The following is a 15,801-nucleotide window of genomic DNA, read 5'->3' on the forward strand; positions in this document are numbered from 1 at the left end:
ATAACAACCCAAGAACATAAGGGAAATAAAAGCACTTTATCTGGAGGAAAAAAGAAACATCATTAATCATCTCAATGCTCCCAACAGTGTGTTACTGTGTCAACTTGGCCTCTTGCCAGTTTATTCATCATTTCTATTATATATTCCGTAAAATGAAGGAGAGCTTTACAAGTTTGCTGTTTGTGTGTAAAAATGTCTGATGAGGGAACAGCAACCAAAGCTAATCAAAGATGTGCAATATGCTTATCAGTGTATATCTGAACGGTGGCTGCAGAATGGAAATATTTTCATAAATCCAGTGTTTTGCTTTTCAAAAACATCTTGTACCATTTTTATCCATCCCACTCATAAAACTGAGACACTGTAGACAGTTTTTAGATGGTCAGTGTACAGAAATGGATACAAAGATTTTATTTGTAGTTCCCATAATAGCTGGGCAGACAAAGCCAAACATTTCTCAATATACAGTGTAAAAGTCTGAGAAATTATGGGTTCCATAATTTTTTTTTAAATAGGAGAAAATAGTTTAATTTGATTATGATTCCAGCTCATGGTAAAACATAAATGTTGCTCCTCCTCCACTTAGGAAAGAATCAAAGGGGACGCCAAACGTGAGACAAATCTCAGATTAGATTTTATGGAGCTTTATGAAGCTCTCATCAAATGTAATGTGGAATGCAAATAGCCTATATATACTTGGAGGACCCAACAGAATGATAAAAATAAAGACATTCTGCCACACCTCTGTAGAATTTGAAATAAAGGTAGAGTAATTTTGATTTATTTGAGTCATTCAGTTCTAACAGTTAAACTCGTACATTACAAGAATTCATTACACTACTATTTTAAAAATCCAAATGTCACTTTCTCCCAAAAATAAGAAAAAAGGCTTTTCTTTTGGTAGAAATATGACATCACAACTGCACAATCACGTGGAAGACTGCCAGCTTCACATCCCTCACAGGGGTTAAAGCACATAACACCGGTGTTTTGACAGGTAGGATGTAGCGAGAAGAAAACGCCTGAGTAAGCAACCTGTGACGCAACATCAGTGTGCGCATGCGCATTGCTACAACGTAGTACGGGTTGTTAGGTAGCACAGTCAGAACATGCTCTGGCCCCATGCGGGAATAGAGCACACCTCCGATAAACAGACAGTATTATGACGGGAGTGGTAGTGAAACTCTTAGGAATGATAAGTGTGAAGGATGTGGAGAGAAAAAGAAATGTAGAAAAAGTATTGATGAATTGTAAAACATATGAGCCTTAGAGGGAGCAATTGAGAAAAATAGTAAGGCTAGAACAGGATTGGAGTCTTAAAGGAATATTGGGAACTGAATGGAATTTAGAGGATATTTACAGATCAGGGAAAGAAATAGTTATCTTCATAATCCAAAACTGAAAAATAGAGTTTAATGAATGTAAGGTAGTGTTGCTACACATTCGCACGGTAGGTGGCGTAAAGCATCTTAAAAGTTGCTTACGATTCGCCATAATAAAGAAGAAGAACTCAATGCCTTACCTGATACATTTTTCAGTCATTTTTGTCTTTTCAGCCAACACAAAAGCAAGAAAATTATTCAGTGAGCCCTACATCAGGTCTGTAAGGTTATTTGCGGAAAACAACGGATAAAAATCAACAAGAAAACGGAAGATTTTTGCAGCCAGAGGAGGAAGGAGGGGCACAAAGTCTCATTGGATGCATCGCTGTCTGACTCATTTTGCACTCGCAAAAGTGGGTGAGTAAAGACTTAAATAATACCTGTTTGAGAAAGTCTGCCTTCAGGAAAATGCCTAAAAATAAACCTTAGCATACAAAGGTGCTGAAATGTAAATACAGCAGTTTCTGCAGCACATTTTCATTCTCATAGAGCATGAAAATTGTGATTAGACAGAATTAAGATTCAAAATATTTTGAAAAACTTTCAGGAGATTCACAGGATGTGAACTGCAGTTGGACTCAGTTTTTCCAGAGCCACAAGAAACAGATGTGTCCTAAACATGATCTACAGCTGTCACATTACATGTGTTTATCCACTACTCAACTAGAAACAATGTCAAAAGCTTCTTCCCTGAGGTAAAAACAAATCAAACTGGAGTTTTGTTCAGTGGAAAAAGCTCATCTTTTCAGAACTATTTAAATGCTGCATTTTATTTGGAAAGTAGAAGTAAAAGCAATTATGAACACCCAACTCAGCAAGTCCTCCTCTGTCCCTGCACTCTCCTCCCTTGTGCAGTTAACCCAGCGTCGCTTGTTCTTCACCACATTGACCAAGTTGGGAAAAACATTACTGACTTCAAAGAAATATTATAAAATAAAATAGTAATAAAGCAAATTTACAAATCCATAATTTCTGATAAAATTATGGATTTTATAGCATTGTTTGTATCTGGAACCATATAATCACATTCCAGTAAATAGCCGATAGATTAAATTATTTTTCAAGGAACAATAGTTGAAGGTTATTTGTAACAATATTGACAGTCCCAGCCTAAATTTATAAAGTTTTGTAAAATTAATAGTTTATTATAAAATTCCCAACATGTTCTTAGAATACAATATCTACATGTTGAATAAAATAAAGCTTTTTCCAAAAAAAAAAAAAAAAGCCAAAAGACATTCAATATTCCCCCATGAATTCAAATAATAGTAAAAAAGAATCATACCAAACCCACGGTTTATCTTTAAAATTCTTCTCATGTGACTAAAAGTGAAACTATTAAAGGTCTCAGAGTCTGGAGGAAGAGTGGAGAGTGACACATAGAATCCAAGTTGCTTTAGATCCAATATAAAGTTTCAATAGCCAAGTGCAATGCCAAAATTTGGGGAAGCTTCTCTTTTGGTGTTAATTCCAACAGGGAATCTGTGCAGTACTATCAAGAAGAAGATAAAAGAAACGAGAGTCAAAAATGCTCTTGGACTAAAATAACTAAAATAAATAGTTTTTGACTTTTGAGTTATCGGACTTCAGTAAATGCACCTGTACACAAGACTTTACTGTGTATCAAGAAGTTTGGAGCAAGAAAGGTGGCCAAAAACTGTAATACTGTAGAGGAACAGACCGTTTAATGTGCTCGTTTCACACGTCATTAAAAGTGGAGCCTGTCCGAAGACTCTGGACACAGCGGGGGAGGGACTCTCTGGACGCCACATGCGCAACAAGTCCGAGGGCGCACAGACTGCAGCGGCGGCAGCGGCTGGGATACCGGCGCGCTGCGGCTCGGAGCGGAAAAAGGACTTGACGCTGACCACGAGGAGGAATTTTGATTGGCTGATTCATCTTCATTCTGGTTTGCGCTAAAGGACGCACAGCCACCAAGTTTATCGCAACTTTTGGACGTGCGTCACTAGAAGTTTTCGTTAGACCTTCAGGCATAACGAAAAGGCTTTGGAGTTCTTTTAAGAGCATGGAAAGTTTACAGTGGCGGGATTATATTTCTGGTTTCCCAGACAGAAGAAGTTCGGCAGAGGATTTAAAGCTCTTTGTGACTCAGCAGGTGACCGTCGCGGTGTGACACTGTCTCGGCATTTACTCCACTTTTACTGAACGCGATGTGAGATGGTCCCGACTTGTCACAGAGGCTGGGATGACATAACTTGAAGAGAAAAAGGTTACCCCTTTAAAAGCAGCGTTAAGCCACGATGAGAGCGCTAGGTTTCCTCTGCCTAACAGTCCTGCTGTGGGAGGCGAGCCAGAGCAGCAGAAACTGTCCGGACCTGATCGTTGACAGCTGTCACTGCTCGGCTGAGAGGTCCAAGGAGCTGAGCAGGCATCACGTCCGAGTCAAAGTGCTGTGTGATGATGTGGACCTGATGGACACCCTGCCGCCCAGCTTCCTCCCAAACAGAACGGTTTCCCTGTGAGTAGGAGCCATCATGAGTTAAACATCACTGACAGCTGAGTAGACTCAGACGCCTTTACAAAAGTCTAAACAATTTCACACTATTATCTATTGTATTGGAGTTTTATGTGCTAGATTAACATAAAGTACTGTAGCTGTGAAAAGGTGGCAGAAGGAAAGGAAATCTACAAATAACCTGAAAAATATAACACACAGCTTCTCCCTCCTCTTAAGTGGATATTTTGTATTAAAACTTTCTTTCTAGTAGCTTTGCGAAATCTAGAACTGAAAAGTTTGCCTATCCCTTTATGTAACCCTTTTGAAGTCCCATTAGACTGGATGGAGAGGATCAGTTAACATTAATTTTAAAGTCTGGCCACAAATTCTCAATTGCAATAAAGCCTGGACTTTGACTGGACCATTTTAACAAACAAGCTAGCTTTAATTTAAGCCATTTTATTGTATCTCTGAGAGTTGGAGTCTTCTAATTACTTGACTTGTCAAAGCCACTTTGCAGAATTTTATTTTATGTGTCTGAGTAAAGAGGCCAAGACATGAAAGTGCGGGACACTTTTATTTTTCAAATGTTTGAAGATAACATATGGTATTCTGTCTCAAAATAAAATAAATTGATGTTTGTGGATGTAACCTGACTTTATATGAAAAACTTAAAAGGATACGAATATTTTACTATAATATTCATATTTGTTTTGCAAATTCATTAAGAGGATAATAGCGAGGAGTGATGGCTTTTTATATCATTTCAAGTATTTAGTGGATGAAATTTAGCTGGTAGGTAACTCATCACACTCTACGAAAATGCTAAAGATCTAACATGTAAGAGAGGACAGAGTTTTAAAAATGGACTTTCCAAGTTTTAACAAGTTCAACACCATGCATGGCAGCAGACACACAGGTTTAAAAAGGCCTCACTCTTAGTAAGAAGACCATTTTAAAAAAGAGCCAGAGAATATTTCTACAGAAAACTTCAAATGGTCACTGAAACTCTATTTTAAGTAATGATTGCTAACTTTAAGACACTTTTTAAGAAACTAAAAACAGAGTTAAGAATAATGAAGACATAAAATAATGCCTACTAACAGAAAGTGAAGATTTATTAATTGAAGAAAGCCTCAAATTAGGAAAGTTCCAGTTAAATAAGCCTCTAATTTTCACATAATAAGTATTGTTCATGTCAACAGTTTTCTCAGTTTAAATATTTATAACTGGGCTTAAAATTCACACCAGATGTCAGCAACAACCCATGTTATCCACACTTAGCAATCAGTGACCTAGGGGATAATTATTGAACACATGTAGAAAAGAATGTTCAAAAAGGTGTCGAAAGCCAAGAAACCAGCTAAAATCTGTCAGTACAAACTATTCTTGCTGTTTTGTACAAACAAATATTACTGGAAACATCTGCTTAAGTCGATGGGCCAAGGGGGGTATCAACATAAATCTATAACTTTCTACTCGTCAGGGATTTGGAAACCCTACCTGCCTGCGCAAATGTTTATTTATGGTTATTTAAAGTCGGTCGTTGTGGAAATCAGAAAAAAATGGTGTTCTTTCTGCTAAAAGATTAGAAAACACTTGTGAGGAGAAGGCATATCTCCAAGATTTTGTATGTGGCACAAAATATCTCACTAAAATCGCACTGACTGATGGGATGCTTTACTTTCTTTGAATTTTTGATGCAGTAAGCGTTGCTCATTGAAGTTTCTTTGTTTGAACTTAATGTTTTTAAAAGATTTTGTGAGAACAGGAAGGGCAGGTGAATGGTGCTATCATAATCTTACAATTCTGCTTGACAAAATCCGTGATCTGCTGCCTTTAGATCCTGATTGAATCTGGAATCTCTCGGCTCTTTGCGTTTTTGGTCCTAAGTTTTCCATAGGCCAAGCCAAAATATGTCCTAATGTCAAAAGTTGTGTTGAATAGTCAGATGTCAGTTTTTTTGGTTATATTGATAAATGACCAACATGTGAATCTGCTTACATTCGTTGAGCTCTTAGTTCCCTCTGGCATTAGTGATAACTATCATGCTGACACTTTGATGATACCTCTTGTTCCATCTGGATCTTTTCTCTCTACCTCAAGTGTTTAACCAGTTGATTTGTTTGGTCATTTGAAAAGTAAAATACTTAAAAGCAAAAAATTTAAAGACCATGGAAGTTTTTTCTGTGTTTAGTAGATAAGAAGATAGATGTGTTTATTGTTTTAGAGAATCTGATGTTGTGCTTCTAGTTGTGTCAATCTAGGCTGGTGTTCAATTAGCGGTAAAATACTTTCTTAGCAGCTTCCCAGAATGTAGTGTTTATCAAGAACCATTTGTATTTAGTTATAGTTTGTTCACTGATTGTTCACTGCTCAGAGGTGATTAATCTGAAATCTGATTTCTTGGTGCTTCTCTAACTTGTTGACCTTAGTGCTCTGTACTCAAGCCTCAAATGAACAGAATTATAAAAGGTAATGTATACGAAAAACAATACATAATTCAGAGAAATGCGGTTCTCCTTCTGCTAAATATCAGATTGTATTTGTGATTATGCATCCAGTGTTAAAATATGAATTATTTTAAAGTGCAGTTCTTTATATGGAAATATTTATTCCATTATTCCAAAACCCTTCTTAAATGTTAATACTTCATCATATGATTTTGGACTTAGTTTTCCCATTCCTTACTTTTAGTGCTGCTTTCGAGCCGCTCCTCTCTTGTTTTGTCTACATAAAGTGCTCACTGTTCCTTGTGCAACGTATTATTTGCATTGCATTCAAAATTATTCAAACACAAATCTGGAAGGTCCACAACTGAGAAACCTCCTTTAGTGTTTAGTCCCGTCTCTTTTTGCAGATCAAACAGCACTTCAAATGCTAAAAGCGTTGATAACCCTTCCCTGCTCATCACCACTCTGTCTTTTTGCAGTTGCACCGAAATGCTGTAAAATTAACAGGCTGCTTTATTATTAGAAACTAGATGCCTGACTTTGGTGGGAAAAAGGGAAATTGTAAATGTAAAGGTCCTTGACGAGTCTGTGCCAACGACCACTTGTTCCAAACTACAAGCACGGCTGATTAATGAAAGGCACTTTGCATACAGCAATTTATTTAGAGTGACATTTCCATTCCTTTATATGGGGAGTGGTTAACGGCTTTGTTTCATTTTTTAACATTTGTCAAAATGGAAATGTTTCATTGCCCACAGTTACTAAAAAGGGGTCTGTATGAATAAATAAATTAAATATAAAGCCTTTTCCTTTCTTAATCTTTTATTTCTGAAGTGACCAGTGCAATTTAGAGTATTACATTCAACGATTATCAGGATATGTAATGTAACCATAGGGCTTACATTAGGCTTTTTCATGGTGGACTGATTGTAAGCTTGTAATTTTCTTAAATCCATACAGGATATAAATTAGACAGACATGATTTGATATAAAAGGTGTGGGTGCACCTTCTACAATATTTTCTTAAATGTGTTTTGGTCATCTGCAGAAAAAACACCAACAAACATTTGATGTAAGATTAGCTGTAAATTTGGCCAATCTTTTTTTTTTTTTTTTGACAGAGTTGGTTAATTTTTGTTTGTTTCATCCATGGAGACAACTTTTGATTATAATTATTTACTGTAGTTGAGGTTGGAGCCTTGCCAGAAGCTTAATGTTGGCCTGATTTATACATTTCAATTTAGGTGTGGAGATCAATTTGTCATTTTGTTCAGCGATGTGCCCAAATTTCAATAGACAAATATGTTATTCATCCCATGAGGGAATTTGGGTACCCAGTAACCCAAGAGTCCAAAAAACACAATAATAAGTGCAACAATCTAAACGAGCAAGGTATATTAGACCAAAAGCATTCTTGAACTACTAGTGAAATCACCTCACCCTCAAGTTCATGAGCCCTTCCGAACACCAAGGTGTTGTACAGTCTAATTGGGAACCTCCCAGTCCTCCAATGCAGTGAGATGAGCCTCTCACTGTAGTGGCTACTCTGCTTCACCAGGATGTTATGGAGGGAATGGTTACCAGTATCCATAATGGCCAGGATTGTGCTGCTCATCCTTCTCTCCTCCACAGTCCCCAGGGAGTCCAAACTACTACCAAGTAGTTCTATAATTTCAACCACTAACAACAACCCTTACCCTCAGCATGATTCTACCACCACCATACGTAGTAGTTGGTACATTGTTCGTGGGTTTATGCAGTATTGTGGCCAAATACTGCTCTCTAGTTTTATCCGACCATTAAACTTTCCTCCAGAAGATATTTGGCTTGTATGACTTGTAGTTGGGGACAACTGTGAATTTTAGTGACATTGGTCTTTAAGCATGTTCCAGTTTCAGAGGCTTGAGCATCTATTGTTCTTAAAATTATTAAAAACATTCTTTCATCTGAGAATGACTTCTGGCTCAGATTGTTCACACTTGGAGAAAATTGGGTTCTCCAATAAGACGACTATAAAAATCAGCGTTGGAATGGAACAAGCAAATTAGTATTAGGTTTTTGGAATGATTGCTTGAGACTAAAACATTTAAATTCTGTAGTTGTTTGATATGAGTTACCTACATAGTAAGATACATTTAGTTTGAGTTTTTAAATTGACAAGTAGTTAATGGCTCCGAATTCTGTGCAAAGCTGCACATTTTCTTGGACAATAAACAACATTACAAAACCTCCTATCATAAATTGGAGAGGAAGAGAGAAACAACAAGGGTGAGAAAATTTGATGAGATGCTAAGATCCAGAGAGTAACATGAAGGTTATGAAAGAGTCAGATGTTAAATATCTGTATTGGTTGCAGAAGTGCCCAGCTGAGTATCACCATCAAGACTCCAGCCATTCATTTATCCATTTTCTGGTCACCCTTGATCCTAGCGGGGTCGGGAGGGGTGCTGGTGCCTATCTCCAGCGAACGTTTTGGGCGAGTGGCGGGATACACCCTGGACAGGTTGCCAGTCCATCGCAGCCATCAAGACTCAACTAGCTTTGTTTTTGACTAAAACCAAAAGCAAGCTTCACTAAGCTCCACATACCTCTGCACAGAGTAGAGTTCAGTTCTCCACTTGGCTTAGCATAGGGCAATAATGTTGTTGCGCAATGCATGTAACACACATGAATGCATTTCAAAGCTCAACACAGCCAGAGCTGTTTTAAACCTAAATGGCTAATTAGAGAGCTCCAGTCTTCCAAATAAGCTCCAATAATCTTAGAGGAACCTTAACTATTTTGTTTAAATTACTTCTCTCCTTGAAAGACAAACCACCACAGGAATTAGAATGTTAACAAAATGTCAGCAAAGGCATTGATTTAGAGTTACATACTATCTTTTTACGGAAAACGAAGCTATTAACCCTCGTTTACATGCAGTCTCTTTAGTGACCCAAGTCACCAGTACAGTTTGGTTTCTCCTTAAAGGTCAACTGTGAGTCGATAGTTGCTCCTATGAACCTGCAGGTCTGTACTGTTATGTACTGTATGGTGATTAGGAGCAGATATTGCTGCCTGCTGGTGGCAGCCTCTGTCAGACTGCCCCTGGTCAGTTGTGGCTACAATGTAGTAGCCTGTAGAGTTGCAGAAAAAAATGTATCTTACAGAGAATCACAAGTCTTAAATGTGGAAATTCTGAATCAATTTAAATAAATCTCTAGACTGTTTAATTAAAAGCACTGGTTTCTGAATTAAATCGTGGCCCAAAAAATTAGAATGGAATCTGTAGACACTAAAATATTGGCGCCTCTAGTAGCGCATCACCATCAGCATGTGAATGGGTGAATGACTGAAGGCAGAGTTAAGAGCTTTTGGGTCATTTGGACTAGATAAAGCACTATACAAGTACAGGTCATTTATTATGTCTGTGTTTTTATCTTGAATTTTGATGGCTATTCTGTTAAAGACAATCTCTCCAAAAAGCAATGATTGTTGAGGCCATGACCTCAACACAAAGGAAAATGTTATGAACTATACTGCAAAAAGAAGATCACCTAATTTAAATGAACTCAACTGTTCCTGAGAGAGCCAATTTCAACAGCCCAAAAATAAATGCGACATTCATGACACTGACGAGTGGATGTTAACTGACTGGCATGTCATGACATCCATGACCTTGCTTGAGAGAGTTATGGTTATATGTGTTGGTGTGTGTGCGTGCGTGCTTTATGCTGCGTTGGGACCCCTGAGGATCTGTAGAGGTCTAAAGGTCACCTTCCCCTATGCCTTGCTGAACTAAATCCTACAGCTAAGTTGTGCAGGAAGCAGTTTTCCTGCATTAGGAAATTTGACCTTTGTTAGGCTGAAGTGGCCTCTCCATTCATTCTTTTGTTTAGATGTGATGTGTAAATAAAGAAAAGCATGTACATACCACTCTCTCCCTGCAGACTGCTTGAATCTCTAGAATTGCTCCCTGTATGCTCTTTTCTCACCTCTTTGAGGAACTTGTCCCATCGTTTCCTGAGTGACAGCTTAAGCACAGATGTGTCACTTTTGAATGTTCTCCCCGAGAACCAAAAGCCATCTCTTGTTATAGACACAGATTGGGGTATGTTGCTCAGCTTTTTATTATAGTATCTATAAAATGTTTATGAGGAACAGGCCCTTGCAGCATTGGAACACCCTGCTAGTGCCAAAGAGAAACAATTCAATGAGCAAATCAAGGAGCAGTAGCATGAATAATAGAGATGGAAATGAGCTGTATGCAGCAGTGAGTCAGTAAGTCTCTGCTCTGCATAGTGCCCTCGATTAACACCTGTGCCTGTGTTTTCCTTATCATCTGTGCTGCGGGGAGTGGAAGTTAAGGAGTTCGGCCTGACAGCTCTGTCGACCTTGGGACCTATCGTTTGTAATTGTTTCTGCAATTTTGAGCAGCAGCGTTCCTCTGCAGAGCAGCAGCCCAGATTGCAGCTGACACCCATCTTGGGTTGTGCGCTAACAGGCGGACACGTCACTTATCAAGAGATGTGGAGGAGCTGGTAGCTGAAGAGACAAGGGGATAGACTAAAGGTGGGAGATCCAGGCAGGCAGAACAAAATCCAGAGCAAGATGGACAGGCGTGGCAGAAAGAATGCCGGAAAGTCTGTTTGAAGTTTCACCTGTTAGCTAAGACTTAAAACCACTAATATCACATGTTGTCACATTAGAGTCACAGGGGAATGTTATAAAATGAAACACAGTTTTCACTATTGTGTAAGAGCAACATATGTAAAAAGTACAGCTTGTAATTGGAATTGGAATAGCTTCCAGTATCAATATGTTGTGAAACACCTTTTACTGTAATTATATCTTTAACTCTTTAGTAGTTTGTCCAGAGCTTCACACCTTTTTCTTTTTGCAAAATGATTTAAGTTCAGTCAGTTGGATGTTATCTGTGTAGATCAATATTCAATACTTGCCATAGATTTTCAATTCTCGTCCTCATTCCTGCCATAGAAAAACATTCCCTCATCATGTTGCTGCCACCTCCAGGTTTTACTTTAGCGATTGTGCATGTAGAGAGATGTTAGGGCTTGTGTACAATGGACAAATTTTTGTTACTGAAATCTCAAATATTGAGAGCTTCTTTGTTGTGTTTGTAAGTAATTCACTAACTGCACTTGAAGAAAATTAAATTGCCTTCAAGGACAGCATTTCCTGACCTTGAAATGGAAAATAGAATTAGAAAAAACATGTATTCAATGTTAGGATATTGTAAAAAAAATTTTAAAAGTCATGCAATACGTAATAAAAAAAAATCTACATGTAAAGTCAATTAATAAAAGAAAGTGTGAACAAATTGGTTTTGTAAAAATGAAAAGAGGAAAACCATTTTGCTGTGACAAATCATAAATGGAACCAAAATATTTTCACAAAACCAATTTGTTCACATTTTAGTGCATTTTAGTGCAGAATGTAAAAACATTATATGCATGTTTTTTTTAATTATATTCAATGAATAGTTAGTTACTAAATCAGTCCCTTTTTAATTTTGGGGGTTTTCACAAATGGTTTTGTATTGATGAGTGCAGTTTGCTAGCGACTGCTGCTGCTTTCACCATGCTTTCTTTTCTCTGCTTCCCAAAGCATAACCACTTTAAAGAAATTATTTCAACCTTTCAAATTGAAGGAAATCATGCATCAGAAGTGAGACACTAAAAACAAGAGAAGACCTGCAGAGCAGCATATGCCAAAATAATGATATAAAGCAAATGTGTTTTTTTTGTTGTAATTATAACATTTTATCCCTGTTTGGATTCAAAATTAAAATTGAAAGATTTGCTGATGAGTATGTGTGTCTTTTCTAATTGATATATTGTTATGAATGTTGGCCAAAATGTTTGGTGTGCCGCTTATGTAGTTTGTGGCAAACTGTAAATGAGACTTGCTGGTGCTTTATTTTTCATTTCTTTTGTCCCGCTCATAAGAAGCAAATTCTCCTCGAGCTGTGAATCTCTGCATCTCCTCCACAGTTAAACTCTTTGGGTGGTGCTCTGAATATTGCCCTCCTTGCTCTTCTGTCAGAACTTATGGATGTTAATTTTATAGTTTTGTCAAATGCTATTTACTAAGTAGGTGAGCTCTGAAGCAGTTGGTTACATTAAGTGTCATTCAGAGGTGTCTGACATGCCTCACTTTTCAGAAAACAATGTATTCTCAGATATGTACTACTTTGTAGTCTGTCACATTAAAGTCCAATAACATTAAGGTTTGGGATTTGTAAAATTCCAAATGTGAAAAGGTTTAAAGGGGATGAATACCTGAAGTGTTTTTACATCTACATTTGCTCTCACAGGCTATTAGGCAGATACACACAGGATTGTGCTTTGTGCATGCAAAAATCTCAGCTGCTAAGAAAACCAAAAACAGATCTACCTCCGCTGTGTCCCAGGTGTGGTGCTCAATTTGCATACTGTTTGTGCTTTTTTTTTATAATTCACCTGCTGACTGTGGATCATGTGGATTTAATTTAACTTTCCCATTTTGAAGGTATGTGCAAACATATTAGTCTAAATAAAAAATTTTTAAAAAGAGTCCCACTAAAATATTTTTGAATTTGCCTGCTCTAATACACGTATGAGGCAAAGTTAATTTCTTTAAATTATGCACAACATATGCTGCAGGTTCATGGAGCAACCAATGTTTACACTGTTGCCTCACAGTAACAAAGATCCTGAGAAAGAATCTTTCTGTTTCCATGTTCTCTGAGTGCATTCAGGGATTCAGGATTTTCCGCGGCATCTAACTATATTCATGTTTGCTTAATTGACTGCCCTAAAATTGCCCTTAAATGTGACTGGATGCATGTATTTTTGCCTGTCCTGTGTGTGTTTCTGTGTAACCCTGCGATGGATTGGCAATCTGTCCAGGGTCCGCTGCAACTCTTGCCTATTGATTGCTTGACATTATTTCCAGCCCCGTATGACCCAGAACTGATTGATGAGAAAATGAATTAAAGGAAACCTACAAGTGCTACTCTGATTTGTGGGGTTTATAGAACCTAGAATGTTAACTGTTTCCTTCATTAAATGCCTAAAATTAGGTTAATAAACTGCTGTCAGACCAAGGGAAGACACAGTTTAGCTGTTCTATTGATCTCATTGAAAAAGCATCAAAGCAAGAATTAAAGTAAGCCTTTGTAGTAATAAAAAGCACGACTGCCAGCTCTAATGCGAAATTTGGCATGTTCAATTTTTATTTTATTTGATCATTCTTCTTTGGAATTAAAAAAAAAACCTTTTGGCATTTAATGTTTCATGTTTACCTTTATCTTACATTGAAAGTGTGCTTGCACTCCTTTTGAAGGCTGAACTCGTGTGCGTCACGCAGTTGTGATTTGAAGTTGGCAGAAAGCGAAGAGCTGCACCAATGAAGGAAGTAAGTCACAGTCAGTTCATTTGTGCTGAAGATGTTGGTTTTGAAGACGCTGGTAAATATATATGATGTGCAAAACTTGTTTCTCTGTTGTGTCAAAACAGAGCAGTAGAATAAATCTGTGGAAATTAAAATTTAAATCTGATTTATTTACATGTGAGTTAGATTTTATTACCTTAGTTCACTGAAGTATTTAGATTTTTATTGATCAAAAAAGCATCACATTATCTGTAATGAGTCAAAATAATTCCTATTTATTTCATGTATTAGGCAATTTATTGATTTTTTTCTATTGTATTTTCAATGTACTACTTCTGGGTTGCACAGTGGAGCAGTCAGTTTTGCTGTTGGCCTGCAGGGTTTGGGTTTGAATCCCAGTTTCTTGTCTTTCTGCCTTGTCTTTCCAGGTTCTTCCTCTGCATGTGTGAGTTCTCTCTGGTTACTCCCGCTATTTTTTCTTTGCCTTACATTGGTGATATACTCTTTGTGTTTAATTTTTATATGTTGAGGTTAATTTGAATAAACACTGTAATTAAAACAAGAGGGTGTCAGTGTGGTTTTCATGCTCTGGGTAGTTCACTGCTCTTTTATTTGTTGTCTTTCAACTAAATTAATGGCTTTTCTGTATTACTGCTTGGTCTGTGAGATTTTGGAGATCCTCTTAATCTTTTGTGAAGGAGGTTTAGAACACATGAAACAGCCAAAGAAAAAGCAGCTTAAGTGTTGTATTTTGGATATTTTGCTACTACATTGCAGAATAGACAGTTTGTTTGAACATGTACTGAACAGTAAAGATTGATATACTTTTGTCATTTTAAATAAATATAGCATGACAGGCCATCATAGATATTGCATCACTATAAATAAAATTGTGTGTATTCTTTTCTCTGCCCCTCTTTTATTCACTCTATCTTTGTTATTCTTCCTCACTGTTATTCCTCGGGGGCTTTTTTTCTTGTCTGCCGAGGTGCTGTTTGTGCTCTACCCTCTTCAGAGTTCTGAGTACTTATCCATGAATATTTTATTGCACACACATGTACGCGCATGCCTAGACACACACACACACATGCAGCCCCTCCATGTACTCTTGTGCATTAGCTCATTGATAAACCACGTGAGCACACAGCAGATCAAGAAACGCAGAGTGTAAAATGCATTAATGGCTTTGACACACATCGACACGGAGAGCCTGCTGTTAATCTACACAGACACGACCAAAAGGACTCTGATAAAAATGTTCTATGTGCCGTCATTCTGAGAGGAGTGGTGCCTGTCTCGTCTTCTCTGCCCCCCTGTTTGCTTCTGCTGTGCATTTTCCAGTGAAACCTTTTCTGTTATAAAAAGCAAAAAGTTTCATCTTTAGATGGGTGAGTCATCTAGGCTCCAGAGGGGGGAACACTTTTAGATCCTGCCACTTTTTCACTTTGCAATTCCTAAAGCTAAGAAAAGCTGCCCTTGTGTTATCGGCGCTCCCTCGCAGCTTGGCCCTGGCCTCACTGTTCCTGTCTATGTAATAGGTAGTGACTGATGAAGTGAGTTATAAATTGTTAGTATTTTATTAGGTCTTCCTTGACATTTCAGTGAAACTATATTGTTATATCATCAGGAACTGGTGCAGACCTGCTGACCTGCAGTTGAGCTGCCTGAAGTTGTCTGGTCATCAATCATGTGGCGCGCTTTAAAGAAACAGACGTTTTGTTTTAAAACATAATGATTTGATGATCTAGAGATCTCAACTGCAGAAGAAGGTTATAAATTGGGTTTGAATAACCAACAACGTGCCAAAACGCAAGTTTAGCATGTGCAAAATATTATGCAGTGAAGGATGGTGTGTGTGCTATAGATATTTGACAGTGTTAAATACCAAAGTTATGCAAAAAGCCATAAATTAGAAGGAGCAAAAGAGGTGAACTCGGAAGCCTGTTGGTTTCTTCAGACTCACAGTAAAACATCCTGAATAAAACCTCAGTGCTGTCGTGTATTTTCTCCGGGGGAGTGATTGAGCTTGCCTGTCTGTCACCAGGAGCCGCGGTGTCAGCTGTGTGTCCTGGCTTAGGCTGATCTCTGATTCTGTTTGTGTGCAACCAGGTGGTTTCAAAGTGAGCCTGCATGT

The 15,801-nt window shown here is 37.7% G+C and overlaps 1 protein-coding gene across 3 annotated transcripts in view; it reads left to right on the plus strand.

Annotated features, from left to right (window-relative positions):
• Positions 1 to 1,649: 1,649 nt before the first annotated feature.
• Positions 1,650 to 15,801, plus strand: part of LOC122842460 (adhesion G protein-coupled receptor A3) — a 181,147-nt gene continuing 166,995 nt past the window's right edge. The window contains exon 1 of one of the 3 annotated variants that reach the window (XM_044136367.1): positions 1,650 to 1,739. Coding sequence is in view for 1 of the 3 variants with exons in the window: in XM_044136365.1 (XP_043992300.1) it covers positions 3,644 to 3,861 (218 nt within the window). In the remaining 2 variants the exon portion in view is untranslated. Of the gene's footprint in view, positions 1,740 to 3,180; positions 3,862 to 15,801 lie in introns of those variants that run through there. The other 2 variants (XM_044136365.1, XM_044136366.1) reach the window with 2 other exon arrangements.

Source organism: Gambusia affinis, linkage group LG13, assembly GCF_019740435.1.
Source record: "Gambusia affinis linkage group LG13, SWU_Gaff_1.0, whole genome shotgun sequence".
NCBI classification, from domain to species: Eukaryota; Metazoa; Chordata; class Actinopteri; order Cyprinodontiformes; family Poeciliidae; genus Gambusia; species Gambusia affinis.